The sequence below is a fragment of the Mustela putorius genome, unplaced genomic scaffold (genome assembly GCF_011764305.1).
Source record: "Mustela putorius furo isolate JIRA1106 unplaced genomic scaffold, ASM1176430v1.1 tig00000589_pilon_pilon_pilon, whole genome shotgun sequence".
In the NCBI taxonomy this organism is placed as follows: Eukaryota; Metazoa; Chordata; class Mammalia; order Carnivora; family Mustelidae; genus Mustela; species Mustela putorius.
In genome coordinates this window covers 1,604,905-1,632,305 of record NW_025421425.1, presented here as the reverse complement: position 1 = coordinate 1,632,305, position 27,401 = coordinate 1,604,905, and the positions used below count along the sequence as shown (strand labels likewise).

Here is a 27,401-nt window from a genome sequence, read left to right as displayed (position 1 = left end):
AATCCCAAAGTTGTTAGGCACTGATGTCTTATGGTGTACATCAGTGCCCAAAATAGGAGGTTCCTTTTCTAGGTTCCAGGTGTGTTTATTATACGACAGAGGAGCAGAGCACCCCAGATTTCGTTGAGAGAACTCTAACATCCATAGCTTTGTTGTACATTCTAGTTTTATTGTGTTCATTATAGAACTGGTGCCTGAGACCGATGTTCATTTATCTGTCTTTGTGTTCAGTGTTTACTCCTTTAGTGGTCCACCCGACCAGGGTCCATTCATTCCTTAAATACATTTTTGTCAAGGCTGTACCTGCTTTGTGTTACGCACTGGGAATATGGGAAACAGTGATGTGCAAATAGGCACATTGGACACGGCGCCACAGGTTCTGGTCTTGGGTGCTCATGCCGGGGTCTTTCGTCTTATCTGTGGAGACTCAGGGAGGCTTTCTGGAGGAGCCGTCACAGCCGGCCTGTGAAGGGTGGGCAGCCGAGTTCCAGGTGGGGAAAGGGAGGAGGTAGGGGGACTTCTGGGTAATCCCTGGCTCAAAGTCTCTGATAAAGTCAGAGCCCAAAATACGTGTACGTTGGATGGCAGAGAAAGTGATGGGGTTGGTTGGAGATTAGGATCGGCGATACCTGATTTGTATGGTTTGGCTGTGGGTCTTCTAAGGTTACTGATGTGGAGTTGTACACAGGGGACACTGGCCGGCTGAGGCACTGAGGGAGAGAGTGTCGGCTAAGCCAGGTGACCAATGATGAGAGGAGAGATCGTGGTGGCCCACACCAAGGTCATGGCACAGCGGACAGAAGGAAGCACATCAGAGAAGTTGTGCCCGGAGGATTCTGTGAGTGGGTGTGTGTGTGCATGTGGGGTTGTCACTGCTTTCTGTTCTGCGATGGTCCACTCTCTTCAATCCAGTGTGGTTAAACCTGATCATCCCTTCTTTTGTGGTTGAATTTCAGTGCGGGAAAAGGCCTTCTCACAATTCCTGTCCAAATAATGTTAGTTACACAATCTCATTAAAAGAAGTGAGGTTAGAGATTTATCCTTAAATATCCATCCATGTTATCCTATATGATGTGGAGATAAATAATTTTTGCTTTTTGTATTTTAAGACATGGAAGTTCCAAACGGTCCCCTTGTCTTTACATGGGATCAGATTATTCCTCTGCGTGTGTCCCTTCAGTATCAGCTACAGATGGTCAACAGAGATGTTTCTCCCGAAGATTTTTCTCTTGACGCCACCAACTAGACGTGGGCTTCTTGGGTCCTGGTTCCATCTACCCTCCCTTGTCCTCTTCCCAGTCCTGTGAACAGACTCTATCTTTGAAAAGAGTTTTATATTTGTTCTAAGCGTTTATAAAGATACTGTCAGGCTCTCCTCTCCCTCTCCTGGGGTGTCTAATATAGTAGTGTTTATGTTTTGGGAAGAACGAAAATAGAAATGTTTATAACTGGTGGGGCAGAAAAAGAATGAACTCAAGCTGGAGTCATCAGCTTGGTTGTCCTGTTTGTGAAAACAGTTCTCGCTAATTGTAGCCCTTCCAGAAGGACACATTATTATACTGACCATATGCAATTAACTTGGCTTTTCTTTCTCTATGTATGAAAATAGAGCACACCGCCATTTTCCCTTCCGTATTCCCGAGCAAGGACTGTACATTCTTTCCTGGACGCAGTCCAGCATCAGTCTTTTCCTGAGGAGTTCTAAAATCTCTGTCTGGCATTAAATTTAATAGGTCTAGTATATCAAAAATAGAATTATAATTATGAAGAGTCAGTTAAAAGGAGGGTGAATGGTAAAATGAAATGAGATTTTTAATGGCTTGCCAACAGTTATAATTAATGAGATGGGGATCTGGCCACGCGTGTGACCTTCAGGTAGGAAACCGACAGAGCCCCTTGTCCGTGGGCCTGGGAAGGAAGATGATTTTTCAGAAGAACAGGTTCTTGCCAGCTACCACTACCTCCTCTTGAGGGCTTCCTGATGTCAAGCTCATTGGTGTGTTCAACGAGGCAGCTTGGGCATATCAGGTGCAGGAGTGCTTCGTCGGAAGAGACAATGAGAGCCACAACACGGAACCGTGGAAGGTGTTTTGACAGTTGCTGTACTGTGACTCCTGTGTTTGATAGGACACTTGTTTCCTTGCTTGTCCCGGGAAGTTGCTTTTCACGACGGGGTTAATTCATGGGTCTCATCTCCTTTACTCTCTGTTTTGCATGGCTCATTTCTTTGGACACTACAGCTGGAAAGAGAGAAGAGTACACACGAATGCTGGCCGCAGAGCCCAATACCACCCAACTGTACAACTTCCTTGTGCATCAAATGGCTTCCTAAGGCTGCAAAAATTGTTTTTGTCTGATTAAACACAGGTCCCTTTGAACTCCGTGGGGGTTCTTTTCTGTGTGCGTTTCCTTGGAACTGTCTGCAAAGACCTTTTTCTTTTTTTTTTTTTTTCCTTTTGGGTCTGATTTGGAATCCAAAGAGTCAGCCCACTCCACCTCCTTCATCCTTGCCCAAGCGTACAGTTGTGTTCCTATCCTGTCACTTCTTACATTCCCTAGCTGGAGGCAGAGACAAGGCAAAGCTGCACTTTCTGCACGCACAGTCACCTCTTCTCCTCCTTCTGTCCCTGAAGTGGGTTGACTGGGAGGCAGAGGCAGATCAGGACGACGCCTTGGAACCAGCACAGGGTGTGAGTTGCCCATTTAATGACCACCAACAGAGCCTCTGACTTCCCTGGGAGCCCGCCGAGAGGAAGTACATCTTCTGTGAGGCTGGGACTGAACCAGGGCCAGAAGCCATCTCTTCCAGAGAAAGGATTGGGGCAAAGAGGCAGCTTAGAATTTATACTCAGGGATATTTATGGGATCTCAGTCTCGGGGATGGGGCGAAGTCGTCATCGTACGGAGATGAGTACCGTCCTGTCAGCTCGGATCCTGCAGTGAGCTGTGGGAGGCGCACGGGAATGCAGAAAGTGCGATTTGCTTCTTTATTGTTGCACGTGTTTATTTGTTCCTTTGCTCAACCTTCTCCAGTCTTTTTGCTGACTTCCATGTGAGGACCATTTTCTTCTTGTTCTAACCTCCCCGTTAGACTTGTAGGCTATACAATCAATGTGCCGATGTCCATCAAACGTTCATCTGGAGTTCAACCCCAGAACTGCCACTACCTACTCCTAACTCCCCTGGGATTTCCGTTGGGGATCTCAGCTTAGGCGTTCATCAAAGAACTATTGGAATGTTCTCCACATGCCAAGCCTACTTCTCCTCCAGTCTCTCCTCTCTCAGAAATGGCCCCGTGGAGTGAGTAGCTCTCGTGGAAAAGCTGGGTGTCATTCTTCATTCCTCACATCTCCTCAGGGCCCCACAGAGTTGCAAACACTTAACTACTCTTGCTGCTCTGTGTTTTGGGACTGCTGAGGCCTATTCACTTCCTGCATTTCACATCCTCGGATCCATCCTCTACCCAGGAGCCCTAGAAGCTTTGAAACATGCAGAGTAGCTTATGTTCCCCCCACTCTCCTTCCCCACACCCACCGTGGCTTCTCAGTGCCAGAGAGCGGCGGCTGCTGGCAACGACAGCCCGCCCCCCAGTCTGGCCCACCGCCAGGTACTGGAACCCAGCCACACCCACAAGTTTATATTTGTCCTATAGCAACAGCAGCCGAGCTGAGCAGTTGTGACAGGGACCATATGGCCCGCAAAGCCTAAAATACTCTCTGGCCCTTTGCAGCAATAGCTTTCCACTTGCTTCCATGGCATGGAATCTGTGTTTTTTCACCTGCACCAGCAACACTGGAGCTGAAACGCTCCTGCCTCCCTCTTGGCTCTTCCTTCCCCTCATCTCTCACCCGCACCTGCCTCGTTTCCGTTGCTCAGATTCCCTGCTTCATCCTCCGATCAGGGCTCTCCCCTAGCATGTGCTTCTCCCGCATCTCTGGGTGACTTTTTGTTGTCACTCAGGTCTCCGTTAAGTGTCACTTCAGCAGAGCGGTCTTCCCTGGAAACTAGAACGTTGCTGCAAGCCACACTCTCCAAAGTCGTCCTGTTTTATTTACCTTGTGACGCTCACGTGCTACTTTGATTACTTATTTTATTGAACCTGTCCTCCTCACGAGAATGTACCTCGAGGAGGGAGGAATCTTCTCTGTGTATTTTCCTGCTGTGTCTTCAGTTCAGAGAACAGGGTCAGACACAGAGTCGATAAGTGTCTGTGCCGTGAAGGCTGTCACGTGCCCGGTGGCAGATGGCCCAGGGAGAAGACGCCATGAGGTCAAGCAGGGGCTTGACGTTGGCTGTGAAAATTGGGCTCAGATCGGGAAGGGTCTCTGAGGTTGCGTGGGATACATCAGGAAATGAGGGTATGAACCTGTCAAGAAAAATCGAAAACAAGGTTAGGAACATGACTGTGACCCTGAATTCACTTCTCCGAGGAATTTATAAATGCGGCTCTTAGCTTGTCCACACAAGGGCTTTGCTGCGGGCTGGGAACCAGCACAGCTGTTAGCCCAGTCACCGTTGGGCTCAGGTGAGTCCCTGGAAGAGAGGACGACCTCGGTTTCCCCACAGCACACCCGTGTGGGCAAAACGAAAGGAAAGCTGGCCAGGATTGCCCCATCTCCTCTGTCTGCCCCTTATGAACCCGTCCTCGTCAAGGTCGGTGACTCAGAGGTGCGGAGGGCAGAGCTCTCTTGCGAAGGCTGGGCTGAGGCGGGAATCCACTTTGCCTAGAAATAGAAACCTTCGGCCATAAATGTCAGCTTTGATTTCATATTTAACACAAGCTTTTTTTTTCTTTCAGTCTAACAACTTGAGTGAGTTGGGGCTGTCGGGACCTAAGTCAGCCTGCGGGGGAGGGCTGCCCATTTTCTGGAACCGTCAGTAACACCAGCTCATAGGGGATGGGCCCTGCTAGGATTTCCAGAAGGTTTGCTTTTTCTCTGGGAGGAGATGGAAGTAGAGGAATTAGCTGAGGTTTCAAAATGATTTTGTGTGACTGTGCGTGGAACACACAACTTTTTTCTATGAGTCAGCTAATGATTTTCTGTATGCCTTTTTCATTTCCGTTGAAAGGCATTAAAGGCTGTATGAAACTAATGGAATAAAATGTCTCGGAAATACTAGTACTTGTTGATGCCTTGGGATACAGGGTGAATCATGTGGGGTAAGTGGCCAGGGCGCCTTTCTAGATTAATCTGTACTGATGTGCGGTAGAGTGAACTTCAGCAGGTCCCTTCGCTAGTCCGGATTCCTGACTTCTCTTTGTTGAAATGAGGCATCTGATTGCGGGGGTCCTGAGGTTTCTGTTCACTTTGAGATTCTGTACTGTTTTTTTTTTTTTTTCCCCTGTTACTGAAGAATTACACGTAGTATGTTTAATTATCTGTAATACTTACTTATTGAGCTCCCACTCTATCCTCTGGAGCAGGGGTGGGGAAGATGGTAATATTTTAGGTGTTGGAGGTCAGATGGTCTGTATTCAGCTCTGCCAGTGTCGTGCAAAGCAGCCCTAGACTATAGGTAAGCACCTGGGTGAGGCTGTGCTCCATAAAAATTTATTTACAGACAAAAATGTCATGGATCTAATTTGGTCCAGAGGCCACCATTGGCCAATCCCTGTTCCAGAGCCTAGACGCTGACAGTTATCCTGTATAAATATTCAAGTTATCTTTCTTTAATAGAGTCTCCACATTCTTTGGGTGTAAACTCGTTCACCTGTAAAACAGCGAGAGGAATGGTGGGATAGCGTTCATGACTGTGACTTAAGTATAATCAGCACGCGGGCTTTATCATCCAGGCAGGGTCCGGTGGGCCAGAGGGCTCGGGAGCAGCCGCAGCAATGAGGGGAGGTTCAGGTAGGGGAGGTTCAGGTAGCTTCCCGGACTGTGTTGTGCCTTGGAATGTTCAACGTTACGGCCAGCCCGAGTTCACTGGAGTGTCCATAGTAGAACGCAGGTGCGCCTGAACTCGCGCCCCTCTCTTGAGTGGCTCCCAGCCTGTTCGTAGTCGTTAGAGAGCAGGCGGGGTCATTTTGAAGGGGTGGAGTCGTGTTAGCAAAGGGGGGAGTGAGAATGAGCTTGGCCAAGAGCCGGTTGGGCGCAGCTGAGGCGTCTGTGTTGGGGACAAGCGGAAGGGAAGAGCAGGGAGGTGTGAGGGGCCGACGGCCTGGCCAGGCAGTTTGCTGTGGCCGTGGAAACTGGCAGACAGAGAAAACCTTTGTGCAGGTGTGTCACCTGACTGCAGCGGGCCGAAGGTCCCCCGTCAATCACAGTGCTCCCACAGACTCTGCGGGGTGGCCCCAGGCCCACGGGCAGACACAGGCACTCTTATCTTATCAGCCAGGATATTCCAAGGTCTTAGACATTATCTCTGGGAGTCAGTCCAAGGTCAAACTTTTCTTTGGAATGGGTGGGGTTTGAACCCCCCAGACCTGCTGAGTCTACGGGTTATAGAACAGTCTCTTGCTTGTTGAATGGATTTCTGCTAGTGCTGCCTGGTCAGTTGGTTTGAACAGATAGTTGGTCGTGGCCTTCCTCAACGTTCTAGAGCCTTCCCGCTGTCACGGGTAGACTGTGATGAACATGAAATTGCACATCCTTCTATTGGAGGCTAGAATTCATGGCAGATAGTCTGCCCGGTACTCAGGATATTGTCACAAGAGGCAGCAGGGCCGTCCTCCCGGTGAACTCGGGGAGCAGACGAAAACCACGCGTTACTGCCTGCAGAGGTGAGGTTGGCGACCCCTGGTTCTGGAGACCCTCCCGTGTCTTAGGGTCTCCGCCAGGTGCTTCGTAGGGATTGGTCTATACATTCTTCTTCTCCCAAACTCTTGTGTTCACATGCTCCCTGTGTTAGTGTAGTTTGTGAAGAAAGGATGAGGCACCTGCTTTTGGCCCCACAGTCCCACCCATGAAAGCTTGGAGTCTGAGATGCGAAATGCAAGTCAGCCTCACTCCGAAGCCCGTGTCACTTGCATCAGCAGTTGGGTGACCCGAGGGCGGTTTTGTTGGAATCTGCCCCTGACTCAGTTGCAGACTTAATGACCTTCGGGTCTGATAAGACCCCTCGTTAATTTGTTTTTCAATAATGTAAGGGAACAGGCCTCTGTATCCGCAAGGAAACTCCGTGGAGAGGAGCCACCAGCTGTGTCTGGCTGTTGGGCACTCAGATGTGGCTAGTTCGGATGGAGATGTGCATCAGTGTAAAAACGGACACTGGAGTTCAAAGGCCTAGAATGTACACATGCAATCAAAATATCTCAACAGTTTTTATTTTGCTAACATGGAAATAATATCCTGGATATACTTTATTAAATAAACTATATTGTTGAAAATTAATTTTTCTTGCTTCTTGGCATTTTGCCATTCCCCCCCTCCCAGTATTTCATTCATTTATTTGAGAGAGTGAGAGAGAGCGAGCATGTGCACAAGTAGCCGGGAGGGACAGAGGGAGAAGGAGAAGCGGACTCCCTGCTGAGCAGGACCCTGATATCATGACCTGAGCCAAAGGCATATGCTGACTGAGCCCCCGGGTGCCCTGCTTCTTAGCATTTTTTAATGTAGCAACTGGAAAGTTCCACATTATGTGTGTAGGCCTCGTTATGTTCATTGGCTAGCACTGCCGAGACCACTGACCATCGCACTGTCTGGTACCAGCTAGTGTTTCTCGTCCTCAGTTTCACTCTGTTGTGTGTGTGTATCTCACCTTTTCTGCTAAACTATGAATGTCTTCAAGGCAGAGATTGGTCTTCCATACCTCTGTATCCTCGCCAGTCCTCAAGTGGGTCCTTCCAATAGCAGGGACTCAAGAATTAGTCACGGACTGTGCACATGAATAATTATGTCCATTCTAGATGCATATCACCTGAATGCTTAAACCTGGAGTTTCTGAAAGAGTCTGAGTCCGTCTTGGAACGTGTTCCAGCTCTGGTGATGGGCAGAATCAGTAGCCTGGCAAAGAGACTGGGGACGTATAGAATGTCTCCGAGCCAGGAGACTTCGTGGCACAAATGGCTGTATTTGTGCCCTTTCGGACTTCTGGTCATCCCTGCTGACACAGCAAGCCCGTGGCCACTCCTGGAGTAATCTCAGTGCCCGTTGGCTAGAAACAGTTCATTTTTATATTTTTAGTCACATTAACATCATTTGTAATTCTCAAGTTATAAATCTGAAGGAAATTACTTTTTAATGTCCTCTGGCACAACATTAAGATTTTGCAATTAGATTTTATAGCCTCTAGTCATATGCTGCAGGTCACAAGGCAAAATTAAGACCCTTCTGCACCAGCAAAGTTTCCTGTTGGAAAGCCGCACAGAGCTGAGGGGCGGGGCCGCTCTGGGACACACTTCGCAGCCTGGAGGACAAAGCTGGTCACAGTCCAGGGGTTGGAAGGTCTGGCCTAGTTTACATTTGCATTTGCATAATCTTTTAAATTAAAAAAATTCTGTCTTGATGGATGGATGAATAGAAATTGCTTCTTGTGCGAGTTATCCAGCAATAAAAACCTGCTTCTTATCGGCTTGGTTCTGATCCGCAGCCCGCCAGGAATAATTGCTCCAGATGGTTTAATGAACTAGGAGGTTTCTGCGATCTTAGAAGTTATAAACAAAAGGGAAGGCAACGCCAGCCTGCCAGGCAGATTTTTAAACCAGTTTATTGACAACATTCCAGAAACTTCTCTTTACATCTTGCCAGGTGTGTCTCCGGTAACCCTCGGATGACTCAGAATTTCTTGGGGTCCCCAAGAAATTTGGATCCTGAGATCAAATGGCTTTACCTGGTATGGCTGGAAAATCATGCCCACAAATGAAGATTGGGGGAAACAGTAGAAATCACTTGATTAGTAGAAATCACTTGATTCAGAAAGGGCGTCCATTTCAGTTGGTTATGAAGATGGTAGTTGGTTGTGATGAAATTTTGTCTCCTAAGATTTCTCTTAAATACATATATATATATAATGTATTTTTATATATTTATATATTTATTACATATATACTTCTATATGTATAATATATATGTAATATATATTATATTATATTTTTATAAATATATTTATTTTATATAAATATAATATATTTATATATTATATATTACATATATATTATACATATAAAAGTATATATAATAAATATATAAATATAATAAATATATAAAAGTATTTATATTATATATAATATATATATATAAACATGTATCAGTTCTATGTTATCGTCCTGTAATCTAACTTGTAGAAACAATATATCTGAAAATCACAACAGGAATCTCTTGGAGGGGTGAAACCTGCCTTAGCCTCTCCCAGGCCAGTCTTCAGTCTATGTGCTCCTGCCCGTACTGAAACTGTGTGTGCGTTGCTGCTGCCTATAATTTTAACAGATTCATGGCTATTATTTAATGCTTGCTTACATCGTAAGCTGATACTATACTGGGGATTCTGAGCTTACATTTGTGGCTTTCCAGTCGTGTTTGCGTGAAGCAGACCCAAATCAGGGAACGTCATGAGTAGAAAGTACATGATCACAGATCGCCTGATTCTTAAGAAAATCTACCAGCCACGCTGTCTGGGGCAGGGGAGTGAACTTTACAAGAACCCAGTTTCAGAGCATAGATATTTTGTGAAACTTACAGTTAGCGGAGTTTTCTGATGGTGAACCTGTAAAAAAAGGATTAAAGGTTAAAAGTGTCACTGCGATGGAAACATGAGCGCCCGCCCCCCTTTGAGTGGGTGCATGACTGGACATAGGATGGGAAGGAACACTGTTAGCATTTTAAAATACTGTGTTTTATGGGTCATGTTTACAAATAAAAATGTAAATAAAAGATGCTTTATGCCTTCTTGGCGTACTGGATCCTTTCTACTTTTAATGGTATAAAAATGTTTTACCAAAAAAAAAGAGTTTTACTTTCCCTAATTGATTAATATTGGATATTTTTGCTTTATTTTTAAAAAGTCACGTCAGTTGAATATTTTGATCATTTCCTATAGCAAGCTTTTGAGATTTTTTTCCACCTAATTTAGTGTCTCATATATATATATATATATATATACACACACACACAGATATATATTTATATCTCTTACGTACATTTATGCAAATACATTTATATACCTGTGTGTATAGATAAGTACATATACACTTATGTATATATATCAATGAACATATTGATGCCTTTAGATATAAATATGTGTAACTGTGTATGTATACATATCTGTATCCAGGGGTAATCTATGTAAATATATTTAATACATATTTACAAACCTGTGTATGTGTATATGTGCGAGTACACACATACATGCATATACATATATACATACCATATATGTGGATGAATATATTGAGATCTAAATCAAGATCTAGGCATTTTGGTCCCTTAAAATACCATAATTTAGAAAGTTTTGTGTGCTCAGAGACCACACAATGGTGTTCCCACTTGGATGGCTGCTCTACTAGTGCCGTGATGGAGAGGATAGATTGGCGAGGGAATCACAGGATTTGGGGTCTTCCACTGGACCTCATCGACATGTAACTTTGGGAAGTCATGCAACTTCTTTGCCCTTAGTTTTATAAACTGTAATAAAGTCAGGGGGAAGGATTGTGGGATAGCCAGTGTCATGTCCTACTGTACCTTCTTTGGTTCTGTGAAGTCCCAGAAAACAGGTACAGTGAAAGTAACTGAGGTCCTTGCATTTGGAGAAAGAAAATTAGCCTGGTATTTTTCAGTCTTTCTAGAAAGCTAAAGTGAGGCAATAGAGCATTGGCATATTTCTGCATTAGCTGATGTAAGCAGGACCTGTCAGGGAAAGAAATGATGGAGATAAATTTTCCACCATTGGGACCTTCTTCCTCCAGGCGCCTTATTGCCTTTGGGGCACCTGGTTTCTTTCTGCTTTTTTCTGGGACCTTCCTTCTTCCAGCTTTGCGCTGCCTAATGGGCGGCTTGGGCTGGAACATTCCTGTCCCCGATCTGAAAACTACCACCTCTTCCTTTCTATCTAATTTTACTCTCCTTTGGTGGGTGGCAACTACCATTTCCGATAGGTTTAATCCATGCTGATATATTACTAGGTGCTAGGGATTAATGTACTTTATACATTCCTGGGAAAATTGATTTTTAATTTGGACCTTATGGAAATACTGCCTTAGTCTTATCCTGGATTTAAATTCCAGCTTAGCCACTTACCACTTACGTTGTATTTGGCAAGATGTTTAACTTGTCAGAAACTCAGGGTTTTTAATTTTGAAAATTTTTATTTCTTTAAGAAAGATTATAGCTGTAGCTTCACAGGATTATAAACATTAAATGAAATTAGACATTGTTAACATGTAAAAGTATTTGACATAGTTTCTGAAGCGAAGTAACCACTGATAATACAGACAGTAACAACAAAAAAGGTGTTAATAAGAGACAGTGGTTGTTCTGATATGTGTTTTTTTTCACAAACATAAATGTTTGTGGACTTGCATGTCTGCAAGTTTTTGCCTCGGTCTGCCACTGGACGAACACATGAAGTTTTAGAACTGAAATCTGTTATAACACTTTAAAGAATTTCAGCAGCACTCCTATAGCTGAAAACCTGCATATATTTTTTTTAAAGTTTTTTAAGGTTTTTATTTATTTCCTTGAGAGAGGGAGAGTGAGAGAGAGCATGAGTTGGGGGTAGATCAGAGGGAGAAGCAGACTCTCTGTGGAGCTGGGAGCCTGATGCGGGACTCGATCCCAGGACTCCAGGATCATGACCGAAGGCAGTTGCTTAACCAACTGAGCCACCCAGGTGCCCAGGCCTGGATATATCTTATTCTGGGGGTGAATCATGGCATGGGGTGCTGGTATTGCTGTCTGAAGTGCTCTTGCCTGGCTCTGAGTGATTGGTGCTGGAGGGACATGCCTGGAAAAGCAGATGGGAAAGGAGAAAGGAAGGAATGTATGAGCGGTCCGGTGGGGGTGCAGGAAACGGGCACTGGCCGGCGTGCTTGTCGTCTTTGTGGGGTTTCTTAAAAACCCCACTCCTCTGTTTTCCAGTCATGTTTTAGCTCAGATTGCCTTGCTGGAATGGTTATGTAATGCACTGAAGCTGAAAATGATGCCTGTGGAAGGGAGATGCGTGCCGCCTTTAAAGACGATCAGGTATCTTTGACATAGGATGGTTTCTCTCACAGTTCCAGGAGAGGTCAGGTCAGGAGAGCTTCTGGGGTGCTTGGCAGAGAGTGCACTCTGTACCTCTCCTCCTGGCCCGAGGTGCCTCGCTGGCTGGAGTGGCCTTCTGGGGAAGGTGAGGACCCAGCCCTTGTGCTTTCAGGACAATGTCTTGTCCGCACACAGCAGAGCTGAGTGGCCTAGACTCTTGAGACATCGGGCCATTCCACTCTGCTTGTGTCATCTCTGCCCTCTCCTTCTAGAATGTTCTTTGCTCTGATAAAGCAGATCAGTACGTGGTTATTGACATTTTCTCCTTCTTTCATTACATCAAGACCCTTGGAGCATAAAATCTAACTAGTGACGATGGGAATGCTCTTTCCTGTAGGTCTTCCCTGACATGTAGATCATTGTTATTCATAATCACAACATCAGAAACAATCAATGCATTATTTATTAAACTGAGTAGGTGGCTGTTTTTATTTAACAGTATACATCAGTGGGAATCGATTCACTTTCAAAATGAAGTGGATGTTGATTTTTCTTTCTTGTTACCTTCTGAATGCGTTGTATAATGTGTTCCTTGGGAAGCTTCCCGTTAGGTTGTTCCGTGTGGGTTTCAAGTCCCCCAAAGAAGTTCCTCAGTCCTGCTTGCTGGACTCCTTCATTGACTGACGTTTGGCGAGAAGAATGGTCTCCCCAGAGCCACTCCTGTTTGAGCTGGGAGGTTTCGCTGCTCAGTTTTTGCCCCCCATCAGCACAATCTCTGCGCTCCGCGGAGCCATCAGTCTGGTTTTCTGAGTGGTTGCCGGGCTTGGGGACCAGTGCTGGTCTTCCCCTGTGATTCTTACTTATCAGGCTCTAAAAAGTTGTCTTGGCTTACAGCCATGACTACCTTCAATACCTTTACAGTGTTTGCTTCTTTATTCAATAGTCATGTATATTCTTTAAAAAAAAAAAAAATTCTGTCTTCTGTGTTGGGGTGGGTGGGGGGGTGACTGACTTGAATCTGTAAGCTCAAGTCCTAGCTTGTATATACCATCATTTTGACCAAATATATTAATACCAACATATGTTCCTAAAAGTTATTTCTTGAAATGGTAACACTGGGTTCTTTAAAAATCAGATCAGTATACTTTTCATTACAGTATTTACAAGACAATCACAGGGGTGCTTACGCAGTGGTAGGAGAGGGCACACGTTTTATCTTTGGGGCTAATTTTGCAATAAAAAGTCATTGCCAGAGGCCATGTTTAAAAAGCCGTATTTGTGTAATGAATGGGTGAGCTAGAATGATTACTCTCAAATATTACAAATTATCTACAAAGTATTCAATTTGAAGCTACCAATTTTATATGACTACCTAACTTCCGAACAAGGTTGTATTGGCTGCCATATTTAAGTTCCCTTTCATCAAATGGTTTTTTTTTTTTTTTTTCTATAAAGTTCAGAAGAGAGAGAAGAAGGAAAAACATAAACCCATTATTTGGGAGGAGTGAGCGTGTATTAAGAAAGTTAATGTTACTGGAAATCGTCTCTCTTAACCTGCCACATGCTGTGTGCCTTCTTCCCCTGCTCTCTTCTCTCGTCCTGACCTTTCTTTGGCGTCTCCTGAGCCTGTTTGCACCATCTGCCCTGTGTTCAGACTCTTTCCTCACTGGCCTTACTTGACACTGTATTCTTCTAGTTTTCTGTATTCATAATGGTTCATTTTTGCAATGTTTTCCAAAGCAGTGCTGGTAATTTCTTCATGCTACTATGGAAATCTGTTATTGTGGTGGCAAATTCTACAGATAGAACTTCTGACATTAAGCTTGTTGATCCCTTCTTGTGTTTTTGGAATAAACCCTATTCCATATGAAATGGTGTGTGTGTGTACGTGTGTGTGTGTGATTTGCTAATACACGTCCTTCCTTAGCAATGTTTTCAGCTGTGTTCTTAAATGAGGTTAGCCAATGATTTTCCTTTCTCATGATGTCTCTGTGCAGCCTTCCTAGCCAGATCATCAGGAACACAATCACGTCAGAACTGCATTAGGAAGCTTTATAAAGCATTTAGGAAGCTTTATAAAGTTGGGATTACGTGTTCCTTGAGGGGTTGTTGAAATGTCCATATGAAGGTGAGCCTATGGCAGCTTCTTTGACAAAGTGTCCCTGGGAGTTTACCACACATTTTGTCTTGGGCATTTAACACTGTCATAACAAGAGTGTAAGGAACATGTATTTTACAAGGTGTTTTTTTGTTTTGTTTTGTCTTGAAATGAGGGAATATGTATATCCTTCCAGACAGAGGGAAAGGGCCCGGTAACATGGGAGATACTAAAGGAGAAAATAGGTGATTTAGAGAAGGGACGAGAGAGGAGGGAAGAGGTGGGCTGCGCAGAGGGGGACGGCTGGTCTTGCACAGAGGAGAGAACACCAGCCCCCGATCTTGCAAGGAAAGTAGGGGGGAGTGGTGTAGGACAGGTACCTTCTCAGTGAGAAGTGGGTTGTGCAGGACCCTTCTCCTCAAGCTCTCATGGTGTTCGGTCCGACAGAGGTCGTGAGATACGCAGTTGAGATAATCAGACCTGGAGGAATGCCCAGGAAAATCAAAAAAAGAAAAGAATGGGCAGATTACCCAACTCTGGTTGAGTGTTAACCGTACAAATACACTGTTTTCATGGGGCAGGTTTTTGGAAATTTAAACAAGGCAAAGGGAACAATAGTGATCGAACGATAAGCTGTGCACTCGTTTCTCCCTGTCTACGTTCCTCCTGTTATGATTCGAGGACGTCTTGGGAGACAGTATGGCAGTTCTCGTTGCTCAGTGCAGGAACCAGCACTGGCAGGACGTCTCCTCCTCCTCACCACCTTTGGCCACCCCCTTCCCGTTTGTCTAATGGAAAGGAGAGACTCACACCCGAGAGGCAAGTTCGCTGCTGTCTCTCGCAGCCTTCTCTCCCCTGACGTGGCTCACTTGTCCCTCCTCCCGCACAGAGTCCAGCCTGGGACCGTCTGTTCTCGCCTTCTGCCACCTCCTTGTTCTCACCACCTTGAGTCCGACGTGCGTGTCTGGCTGTGGGAGCTGTGGGTTTGGGTGAACAGGAGCCCCCGGGGACTCCAGGCCTGGCAGGGCTCCCTGGTCCTGCGTGTCCTGTCTGGGTGGCGAAGGTCCTGTATTAAAACAGCTCTCCAGGTACCTGCGGGTTTTAGCCATGCTCCGCAAAGGCTCTGGGGCCATTCCCCCCATGTGACCTTCTCCGCTGTTGCACCTGACCTGTCCTCTCTCTCTCGGACCACCCTTCACCCCCGATGCCCGTGACTCGTCATCACTGTTTTCCTCTTCGTTTAGTCTCGGGCTGTTTTTGTTCTCCTCCAGCTGTTCCGTCAGCCCCCCCATCCCCCTGCCCCCCTCCGGGGTTAGTTATCAGGCCCGTGGGACCCCCCCACCTCCTCCTCCTTCTGCATTCGCGAAGCCGCCACCTACATCACATGTGGGGTGACGCTTTCTAGCATCTGACCTTCCTGCCCCCATCCTGCCTGCCAGCGGCCCGTGCCCATTCCTGAGATCGCTGCTTTCGTGGGTTCAAGTCCCTGCCTGGGAACTTTCTAAGCCTCTTTGTCACGGTTGAAGCCGAATCGCAACGTGTGAGCCTGGGAGCGAGTGTGTTCCCGGTTCTGTTTCAGCACGCCCGGCGGTGATCCGTCCCGGGGCTTCCTCGAGTGGCTGTTGCTCTTTTCCGTTCTCGCTTCTCCTTTCCCTCTCGCTGCTCATTCTGCATCTGCTCCCCCCCCCCCCCAGCCGCCCCATCCACCTGCCGGTTGTTGTGGTCCTGTTACCGCATCTTCCGTGCTTGCTTCCCGCATGCGAGCCATGGTGCTGCGGGCTGTAGGCACCCCAGCGAGCTTTCTGGGCATTGGAGCTCCGGGTCCAGCTTCAGAAGCAGAGATCGGGTGGCGCCCGATGGGCAAGAAGGGGAGAAACACCGATCACGGGTGGCCCCCCGGGCACTGTGCCACCCCTCGTTGCTCTGGGGTTCCGGAACACATCTGCATCGTAAATATGCGGGTAGATCCTTCTTTTCTTCTTACCGAGGACCCCGTCATCTCTCCCATCTGTGTGAGTGCTTCCTCTGGCCTCACAGATGCCTGTAGAGATCTTATATTCATGGACCCTGTGCTCAAAGAAGGTACTAGCGCTCGTTCCCTAACTGAATTATGAACTTCTGGAACACGCCATTGAGTAACAACTTTCCATAGCTCCAGGGCCTTGTACGCACTTTACTATAATTAAGGGTTTTCTTTTAAATGACTTGGCTCTGAATTGAATAAATTTATATAAACTTCTAAAAAGAGTCAAGAAGCACATTAAAATTTCAAAGCCCAAATACAGGTCTCTATAGACTTCAACCCTGGTTTCCTTTACATGGAGTAGAACTTTTCGTTCATGACCTTTTTAACCGGTGGTAGAGAAATGCTCTACTTCTTATACCGGATCATTCCTGGAAAATAACCTGTCTCGATAATATCAGCAAAGGTGTTTGTGTGGGACATGTTATGGGACGTGGGCCTATTTCCATATAAAATCTGGTTTTGGCATCTGTTTCCATGGAGAGACATGATTTCTTTGCTCTACCAGTGGTTTTGTTGATGTGACATCTTTCGTGTGCCTCTCAGTTGGTGTGATATCACTCAAAATAGTAAATCCAAGAAAAAAATGACAGTATAGTATCACGGCTAATTGTTAGAAATAATGATAAGGCCAGCCACTACTGGCAGGCGACTCCCAGAGTATTTTTGTGGTGTCAGACGTGTGCTAATACAAGTCACAGAAGCGGCTCGTGAGGTCGCCTCCTGTCCCTCTCCAATGCTGTCATGTTACCACGAATGAATGGGGGCTGGAGGCTGTGTCATAGGAGGTCACAGGCTTGTGAACAGCCTGCCTCTGACAAGTGGCTATTTCCTGGTTCCCCTTAAGAGAAAAAAATGCCAAGAAGGTCTAGAAGGAACTGGATTTCTCATCTAGAAAGCACTGTACGTGTTCAACACGCCTCATAGAATAGAATCGAAACCCAAAGGACAGACAGAGGGTGTCCACTCGGAAGGAGGGCGGTGGGTGCTCCTGTGCTTATCCCGGATCCCAAGGCTTTGACCTTCTCCAGCCTTCAGCTTTTGCCAGTAAACACAAGCAGGAAAAGGTCCTGTTTGCGCTCCGTAGTCCCTCGGTGAAGCCTGTGAATGCTGCCTGGTTCTCTGTCCGGCCCAGAGCCCAGAGGGAAACGCACATCTGCCTTGGAAGTCTTACCCGAGCACAGATGCCTCTCTCGCTCATCCTTGGGTGGCCGCCCTGTAGGTTTTAACACGTCCTCGGTGTGGGTCCTGCGACATTCTGCTGGAAAGCTCCCGTGGCCCCCAAACGTCAGGGGACCGCCGGGTCCTCTCTGAAATGTCATGTTTGCTACCTGTTGTGCACTTTGTGTGGTCCCTCGAAGGGAAAAAAAAAATCATTCATTTTTATCTTTTCGTTTATTTATTTTTTCTGTTTAGAAATTGGCCCCTGGTTACGGGAGTTCAGAGCGAAGAATGCTGTGGATTTCTCGCAGTTAACATTTGACCCAGGACAGAAAGAACTTGTTGTAGGAGCAAGGTGAGAGATCTTATGTTTTGCCCCTGCAGATAATTTTGGATTTTACTTGATGATTCTGCCGCTGCACGTGAGCTTCTCTGCCATAGTTGACAAGTGCTAAGTCATACTCTGAACATGGAATACAGTATAAGGTGGCCCGAAATGTGGCCTCCTAATAACCAGTGATGCCTGCTCTTTTTAGCAAGTGTTCATGGCGTGGGGGGGGGGGGGTTTCAAGCGCCAGGACCCATTCTCACTAGAACGAATACATTTTTTTCCATGAAAGCTGAGAGGTGAGTATTGTCAGCATCTCTGCCGTAGAGATGAGGACACGGAGGCAGAACATGGTCTGATGTCCAGCAGAAGCTGGGCTCAGGCTTCAGACCCAGGCATTTTGACTCCAGAAACCGTGTTCTCAACTTCTCAGTACATTCTTTACCGAAATTCTGGAGTCAGGAGGTTTTGCCGTCTGTTCCAGTGCCTGCTGTTCTGTTTTCCATGACCTTGATTACGTCATTTACCAGTCAACCGAGAATTCAAGGAAATTGTTACTGTTTACCCCTCTCAAGGTGCCCATGCTCTGGTGTCCAGGTCAACACTTGACCTTCCGTTTGATGGCGAGGCTGCTACACACAGTCAGAACTGATCTTGGGTTGTTTCCCTCCTATTTATCATCCCTTCTTTGGGGGAAAACAGGCATAACCCTTGCATTCAGCTCACCTCTCCTGTCAGTGCATTTTGAGGATGATGTGTAAAAAAATACTTCATACCCATCTCTAAGGAAAAATACTAATTTTGAAGAAGGAGGCCATTTGGCCTCTTCCGGTGTTCAAGGAGAACACGTCGGGCGCCGAGTCCTTATATCTCTTTTGATCGCATTTACGAGATCATAAAACATATGTTTCTTAGCAAGAGAGGATGTGCAGTTTCCATATACAGCTGGGTGAAGCTAAGCATGGCTTATCCCCGGGGCACTCTAGATAAATACTGAATGGTTTCTAGAGTCATTGCTTTGGCTCTCAGACCTCAAGGAGCCCTTGGGTATGCACCCAATCCTTGAAGGCATTGAGGTGCCTGGACCAATGTTAAGTGAATGGACAGAAGTTGACTTAGTTCCTAGCACTGATCACATCCCCTGACTCTCCTCTGGTATTTCTAAGTGAGCAGGGAGTGTAGACGGGTTGAGCTGAATTTGCATATTTTTATTTACTACAGGCCACGGGGAGTACATGGCAGGTGTCGGATGCTGACTTCCATCACATTTCATCACGGGGAGGCTGGACCCGATGCTTCAGGGGCTTTTAGTTGGTCCTCCGGCCTACAGATTTTGTCCACCTATGTACTGGGGCCAACCCCTTCTTTGTAAAATGCCTTATACCTCCCCCCTTTGGCAGCTCCCCTTGGATACATGCTGGCATTTCCCTGTTGCCCATCACACCCCCATGGTGCCATGTGGCACCCCGCCCCTCACAAACTCAGCTCATTCTTCCAACGTCCAGGCCTGTGGACTTGCTTCTCTAGACCACCACTGTCACATGTTCTCTCTCTTGCCTCTGGGACTTGGTAACAAACTTCTTGGATTCTCTGGAGCATTAGCTACTCCCTCCCCAAAGTTCTTTACTCAGTGATGTCGCTCAGAGTAAAGAGATCCGGCTCAGGAGTCCTCCCCTGGGACTGAGCTCCTCCTTCCACCGCTCTGCTTGGGCCTGTTAACACGCCTGTCGTGTACCTTCCTTACCACGTTACTGCGTGGTTTTTTGGCAGGTGTCACCCACAACGCCCCTCCCCCATTATCAGATAGTGACTTGCCAGATGGTGGACGATGTGCTGTCTTTTCTTTGCTTCTCTAGAAGGTAGCACAGTTTCTCTACTCACAGAAGCTCAGAGATATCTGTTGATTCAGCGAACGTACTTCAAGGATTTGATTTGTACAGGTGCCTCTCTGCATCTGGGGTACCTTTGGGGGAAGATGGGGTTTTATAACAGATATATTGCAAATTCCCACGTTTGGGCAAAGACACCACGGAAGTGGAAGTCTCTACCCCAAAGCTAACCCCTAGGGAAAAGGAGCTCTCACCCTTAGCCAAAGGGGAAGGAGCCACCTGCCAAGGTAGAAGGTACAAATACGACCTGGGTTGGTAGAGCTGTGTCTTCTACGCTTCATTCAACCCTGAAGGACATTGAGAAAGGTTTGCCTGTGAGCTTGAGTTGAAAGACTCCCCACGGGGAGCCTGGGTCGCTCAGTGGGTTTAGGCCTCTGCCTTCAGCTCAGGTCATGGTCTCAGGGTCCTGGGATCGAGTCCCGCATCGGGCTCTCTGCTCAGCGGGGGGCCTGCTTCCCCCTCTCTCTGTGCCTGCCTCTCTGCCTGCTTGGGATCTCTGTCTGTCAAATAAATAAATAAAATCTTAAAAAAAGAAAAAGAAAGAAAGACTCCCCACTGTTTCTGGAAGACCGTGGTGCCCCACGGGTAGGACAGCGCCAGGCATGCGCGAACACGCCACAGGTGTTTGGCTTTTGGCGAATGACATCGATTCTCTTAGTGGATGTGGAAACCCCCTGAGCAAATTGGCACTTGGAAGAGAGATCTCATGGTCCTGTCCTGGTGGGAGAAACAAGAGAGAGGAAGAGAGAGGTCGACTGAACCAGCTCAGCTGTGTGACCTTGAGCCTGTTTCAAATCTCATTTTCTCTGTAATTATTTCTACCCCTGTCAGCTGTTGGGAGGATCTAATAAAATAATCCATGAAAAGTGATTGTTGCTGTAGCGGGCCCGCGGCGAGCCGGCAGCGGTCGGGCAGCTCTGCGGAGCGTTCTGGGTTTGGGCATCCGTGTGCAGCAGTGGTCATTAGTGAGCGAGGAGAATGGGAATCTCGCTGGGAAACGTGGTGGGGTTACGCTCAGAGGGTTTGAGAGGGAGTGTGAACCAGTTATAAAACTTTAAAAATAACCCAGCCCTCAGCTTCCTGTTGGGGAGGGCTTGACCTAGCAAAGAGGTTCACGCAGCAGGTGCATCTGAAGACATCTGGGAGGGTTTCCGTGTGAGCGGTGGGAAAGTACGGTGATAGGCTTTCTGTTTTCTTACAGGTAGCACTCGGGATCCTAAAGCCATTTGTTGGCTGGCTTTACTTTATGCCCGTGTTATTTTATGTTCTTAGAATTGAACTTAGTTGAAGATTCTGTGCGCTCTTCACAAAAAGAAGTTCATGGTGCTGCGAAGGGTGTTTTGTGCTGCTGTCTTTAAGCATTTGTGGTTAGACAGTGCCAGAAGGCGTGGGCCTTTTGAATTCGTGGAACTTCTGGAAAGATCTCTAAGTTTACTACTTCCAAGGTGCACATGATCTTTTATATTATTTTAAAGGCATTGACATTCATATTTTGTTTCACCGAAGGGTTCTTTAAAAATTAAAATAACGTTTGTGTTTTCAATGGCGAGACAAAGGCATTTGCATTTTAGAAAATGTGGAAAATACAATTAGAGCATTAGGAAAAAAAACACAATTTCAATCACAGTTAACCTTTTCAGTTATTTCCTTGTATTATTTGATTTTTTTTTTGTTACATGATTTTGGGATGATATTTTATGAATGACTTATATATGTCTTTGTCAAAAAACCTACTAAAAACATTTTCTATTTCATTTTATTTTATTTTTTTCATGACATTCATATATAGGAAGAAAAATTCCAAAGTGAAGAAATATGTTATGGTGTAGAGGTTTGATAGGGATAACTATCAAAGTATTGATACTAATACTAGTTCAGGACGTTGATATAAATGCAAGTTTTGCTGCATATAGGACTGTAAAGCTGGATGTGAGAAGGTGATTCTAGTTTTATTCTCCAATGAATCTGTCTGTCTTTAGTGTTCAGGTTCACTATAAGGATGACAAGTGATTCTGTGCTAAATTCAAATGTTATCCCAAGTGGCAACTAACTTGGTTTCACATAGAGAAGTGTTTTTTATTATAATCAAATAATAATCAAGGCATTTAGAGATGAGCCATATTTTTATAAAGCATAAAGCCATATGGTAATAACGAAAAGAGCCTCTCATCAAAGAGAATTTGAGTTTCTTTCCATTCTTTTTGTTGTTTGTTTCTTGGTCTTTCAGTTGATCTCTTTCTTTCTTTTTAAGATTTATTTATCTATTTCACTTATTTTTTTCCAAAGATTTTATTTATTTATTGTCAGAGAGAGAGACAGGCAGAGAGAGAGTACAAGCAGCGGGAGAGGCAGGCTCCCTGCTGAACAAGGAGCCTGATGGTGGGACTCGATCCCAGGACTCTGGGACCATTACCTGATGATCCGAACGCAGACACCTAACCAACTGAGCCACCCAGGTGTCCCTGTTTATTTGTTTTAGAGAATGAGAGAGAGAGAGAGAGAGTGTGCACATGCGAGTGAGCGTGCACAGGGGGAGGGACAGAGGGGAAGGGAGAGAGAGAATCTCAAGCAGACTCTGAGTTGAGCACAAAGTCCAACGTGAGGCTCGATCTCATAAACCTGAGATCATACCTGAGCCAAAACCAAGAGGCAGGCACTTAACCGACTGTGTCACCTAGGCACCTGTCAGTTGATTTGTGATTATTTTACTCTGCTCTGACCTGCTTCATTGCAACAGAGGTATATAAATTGAAGAGCATCGTCTCACAACCTACGATATTTTAATAAGAACACTCACTCACCTGTGAGCTTTCACACAAGGACCTCTGAGTCCAGGAGGCACAACGATCTGCAGGAGATTAAGGGGGTGGGATTGAAGCCCGTAGACTCAGGACTTGGGTCAGGCAACAATCATAATTGGTGATAAATAGAACAGTTCACGACCTTGGAAATTTCATATTTTAATTCTATTAAAATTTAATTCTATTAAATGGGAACACTGTGGAGCTATCAAGAGAAAGAACAAAAGGGGATGCGTGAGTCCCTTTGCACAGCTGACCTGACGTGAGGACCGGCCCCGAGCTTTGTCCCTTGCCCAGAGCCCTTCACTTGCCCAGTCAATGAACTACGCCCAGGGGCGGGAAGATATTTTTGTTCATAGGTCTGTACAACATATAGTATCAGCTTCAAGTGAGCATGTTATGACGAAAATCAGAAACGAAAACCTCAGTGCTTTCAAAACAGGGCTCCATTGTCCTTATAATTGTGACTACCGGACTTGAAAAATTGTAGTGTTTTATTTTCAAGCATTGTTCTGCCCTTGGTTTAAATCTGCAAAGATGAAAATAAAAAAGAAAAGATTAACTTGTTTTTGCTATGCTGGTGTTGAATTTGCTTTAAGTATTGAAAGCGTCACTTCCCATAAAATACCATTGAATGAATGGGCGGGCGCCTGTTTAATTAGTCTAAGTTCCTCCTTTCAGAATGATTTTGTCACTGGATCAAAACAAGGAACTGAATTTTAGAAGCATTAGTCATTTTTTTTTTAAATTGACTAATGTAACTCAGTCTTTTAATTTTTTTTTTGTGATGCTTATTTTTTTTTAAAAGATTTTATTTATTTATTTGACAGACAGAGATCACAAGTAGGTAGAGAGGCAGGCAGGGAGAGAGAGAAGAGGAAGCAGGCTTTCTGCGGAGCAGACAGCCCGATGTGGGGCTCGATCCCAGGACACTGCGATTCTGACCCGAGCCGAAGGCAGAGGCTTTAACCCACTGAGCCACCCAGGCGCCCCTTGGTGATGCTTATTTTTAATTGCTGTTTTTATTTTAAAGTCATACCTTAGAATTAATCTGTTGCAAGCAGCATACGATTAAAAGGAAGAATGTAGATTTTTAAAAATAAGATCAGCAATTCTGCTTCCAGTAGCCATGAGGTCTTTCTGTTTTCCAGAGGAGACGTTTCAGTCAAGTTCACACAATTAAAGGTGACTCCTGCGGTGTGGAATGAAGTCAGCCATCAGGAGTGAATCCAGAAAGCTGTAGACCCCCGTAGTGCACAGAAATGCAGAGTTGTGATGATGTTTACCTTATATTTATATTAATTATGATTTAGGAAAAACACCTGGTGATGGAAAAAAAAAAAAAGGATGGCCTTTTCATTCCTGCTCTTCACCTGGAATTCCCCCTTTAAAAAAAAAAAAGATGTATTTGTTTATTTATTTATTTTTATTTGAGAGAGACAGAGAAGGAGGGCGGACGGCAGGAGGAGGAGAGAGAGACTCTCAAGCAGACTCTGTGCCGAGCAGGGAGCCTGATGCGGGGTCAATCCCAGGACCCTGGGATCATGACCTGAGCAGAAATCCAGAGTCTGATGCTTAACTGGCTGAGCCACTTCAGTGGCCCCTGGAAATTTTTTTTTCCCCCCTTTAGTTTATTCCTTGAATATTGTCACTCCTCCATCATTTTCCTTCTCAGTGTTGGCCTGGGGTGGAGGATGTGCGCTTCTCTTCGGCTTCTCTTTGCTCGGATCCCTCCTCCTTACACGGGTTAGTCTCCTTTCTTCCAGGAAGCCTGCTTGGTGCATTAACCTGATCTGCCTTAAAAAGTCCCACGCCTTGTCTGCTGGCTTCGTTCTCTTTTGTCAGATATTTACCAGACATCAGGGTACCTAAGCATCAGCACTGTTCGTTCAAGGTGAAGCTTCCTTGGTCCCTCGCTCCCAGCTCTGCTGACTCGGGATGGATGGGGTCCAGGAGTGCGAGCGTTCGAGAAACAGGTGGTCTGCAGACCCACTTGTGGGAAAGATTTCTGCACATCGTGTTCCTTTTGCTGTTGTAAAAAAAGGAGAGAGAGGGAGAGTAATCTCTGCATTTTCTTCCCTCCTGGAACTGGGGAGCAGATAAGTCTGGCAGCAAATTATTTATTTTGTTATAAAGTCCTTTTTTTTCCAGAATACATGAATGAGCCAACAAAGCAGTGTAATGAAAGTTCATCTGCCTCTTTCCTTTGAGTGTGTGTGTCTGCTAGTGTTGGGTGTAGAGGGCTTTGCTCCCAGCTAGTCCCACAGAGGGTCCGTCAGAGTATATCAGTTCACTTAGTTACTGTTCCATGACTGTTCATTTATCGAATATTCATTGAACTTCCTTCATGCCAGCAAGGTTCTCAGGCTTGGGGAAACAAAGATGAAGGGTAGTCTCTACCTTTGAAGACTTCATAGCCTAGTGCAAACCTAGTGCAAGGTTGGCAAGCTGAGGCTCCAGAGCTGGTCTTCTGTCTTTGTAAATAAAATTTTACTGGCACGCCGTCGCACCCATTCACTTGTGTATTTCCTGTGGCTGCTTTTGAGTTTTGCCTGCAGAGATGAGTAGTTGCAACTGAGGCCATCCATAAAGGCAAAGCATTTGCTGTCTGGCCCTTAAAGAAAACGTTTGCTGACTCTTGGGCATTGGCTATGGCGGGAACACAGGCAATGAGAGTTTCTCAGGAAGGCCTGGGTCAAGGGCCCTGGAAACCCCAAGAACAAAGACACATGATGGTCTTTCGGGTTGAAAAGGGTGCAACAAGAAAGTGCTTTTTCAGGTGGGCCTTGGAATGCAGTAGGAGTCTGGCAGATGGAAGGGCCTTCTTGCCAGAAGGACTGTACCTTGGGGAACATCGGAGATTCTGATGAGGTTGAGAATAACTCAGCTTAACTGGACCTGTTGGTGACAGAGTTGATGTTGTTCCCAAGGAGACAGGAGCTCTAGGAGGTATCAGATTATGGAGGAGCTTGGACTTAAACCTCCAGACCAGTGATTCTAATTTTGGCAGTCATGAGAGGCCTTATAAGAATGCCGATGCCCAAGCCCCTCTTCAGACCATTGCGGTTAGACGTTCTGGAAGTGATGTTGGAATCTTTGGCTTAATTAAGTTTCTGAGGATCTACTGGCCTGGCAGATTTGAGAACCTCTGGTAAAGGCATTAGGAGTTCAGGAGATTTCTAACCCTACGTATTTACATGCTCAGACTTCCATTAGGAAGATACTTCTACCATATTGTGTGCAGAGTGTTTTAGAGTTTGAGGTTGGGACTGTGGATCAGATGACGGACAGAACGTATACTCAGGTTGTGATGGTGGAAATGAGAGAGAGTCAGATTTGAGACCTACTTCAGAGCTGGGTTTGACAGTGATTGATGGCGACTGGAACCGGGTGCCAGAGGGCAAGTTTGGAAGGTGAGATTTGGAGCAAGGTTTGGGAGTGTGGCTTATTGTGATGGCATTAGCTAGCCCTGTGCATGTGGGGAATTAACGGCAGTTCTCTGATTATTTGAAAATACATGAAAACAAACTTCCAGCTTTTGCTAACTCTGAAGATAACCCAGAAAAAGAAGTATATATGGAAATCTCTTGAGGAGTGAACATTCCTAAGAAAGCAGAAGTTAAGGGAATCCTAAGATGGTTCAGTTGGTATTTTTTCCAATGAATTATGATCTCTATTAACTGAAAAATGGGAAAGAATGAATCAGATACCCAGTGGACCCACAAAAGCAGAAGTTGTGAGTTCAGTTTGGGGCAATAAGTCATCATCTGTAATCCTTAAAGCACGGAGGGATTTACAAGTCATATTTAGAGCATAATAAAATTTAAATTATCAGTGTGATTATTAACAATATTGATTCATAACTTTGACCCTAAATATGCTTATGGGAAAAGGTTTTTCTGATTTTGTGTCTCTGCAGTTTGCTAATGGTATTGGTCTTAATTGTTGCTCGTCTCTCGGAATCCGTCTTTGTGCCTTCATTTTGCTTGCTGATAACGAGAAGCTCTCCATCTACTTCTGTGCCTTTTAATCTTGGTGTTTAAATACACAAGAGTGCCGTTAAAATGATTTGTTCTTGGTTTTGATGTATTCTTTGTAACATCCTAATACCCAAGACTTTTAAAAGGTTTGAAATAACCTTTGGGGCATAAAGAATGAAAACATCCAATGCGATGTTGGGGACATGTCATGACACATATGGTCATAACAACAGTAATAAAATCAGAATTATTTAAAAATTTTCATAGCCGACTGTTTTTGAGGAGGGTGGGAACACTTTTGACCGAGGAGGTAGCTCATGCCAGGAGCTGGTTATTCCTAAACTGGGATCTAAATGTGATCCAGCCGAATAGTTAAAAAAATGAATTTGGTCCCCCCAAATCTGTGGGAAAAGCCCATGAAAGATATATATATATATAGTAGGCAGAGTGGCAAGCCGAGAGGGGGAAGCAGGCTCCCTGCTGAGCAGAGATCCCAATGCGGGGCTCGATCCCAGGACCCTGAGACCATGACCTGAGCCAAAGGCAGAGGTTTAACCCACTGGGCCACCCAGGCGCCCCAAAAGAGATATTTTTGGAATGGTTATAATGCCAGGGAAAATAAAGTCTCCTGGAACTGGTCTGGCGCCATCCAGCGTGTTGAACTCTCTGTAACAATGTTATAGGTAGGGTGGTGGGCCGCCCGAGTTGGTTACAGGATGAGATGAAATCTTCAGCTTCTTCAAGGTTATTGAGATGATTGCTGTATTATTTAGGTAATAAAAATAATTTTTATAAAAGACATTTGGTCTTGTTTAAAAGGAGATAGTTCTTTTCCTGAGCTTATAAATCATGAACTTACATTTTAATATTCAAGCCTATCAGTGCAGTTGAAAGTTTGGGTGTCTTGGACAACGTCATGATTTCAAGCTCTGCGCAGTCACGTGCTGACGGCAGGGGGTACGGAATCCCGCCATGGAGAGGAGTCGGGGGGGCGAGGCTGGC

The 27,401-nt window shown here is 45.5% G+C and overlaps 1 protein-coding gene across 7 annotated transcripts in view; it reads left to right on the top strand.

Annotated features, from left to right (window-relative positions):
- The window catches only part of SEMA5A (semaphorin 5A), a 466,937-nt gene that overhangs the window by 189,856 nt on the left and 249,680 nt on the right, over positions 1–27,401 (top strand). For all 7 annotated transcript variants that reach the window (XM_045082005.1, XM_045082008.1, XM_004761227.3 and 4 more), the window contains one exon: positions 17,657–17,756. In XM_045082005.1, coding sequence (XP_044937940.1) covers positions 17,657–17,756 — 100 coding nt within the window. The remainder of the gene's footprint in view (positions 1–17,656; positions 17,757–27,401) is intronic.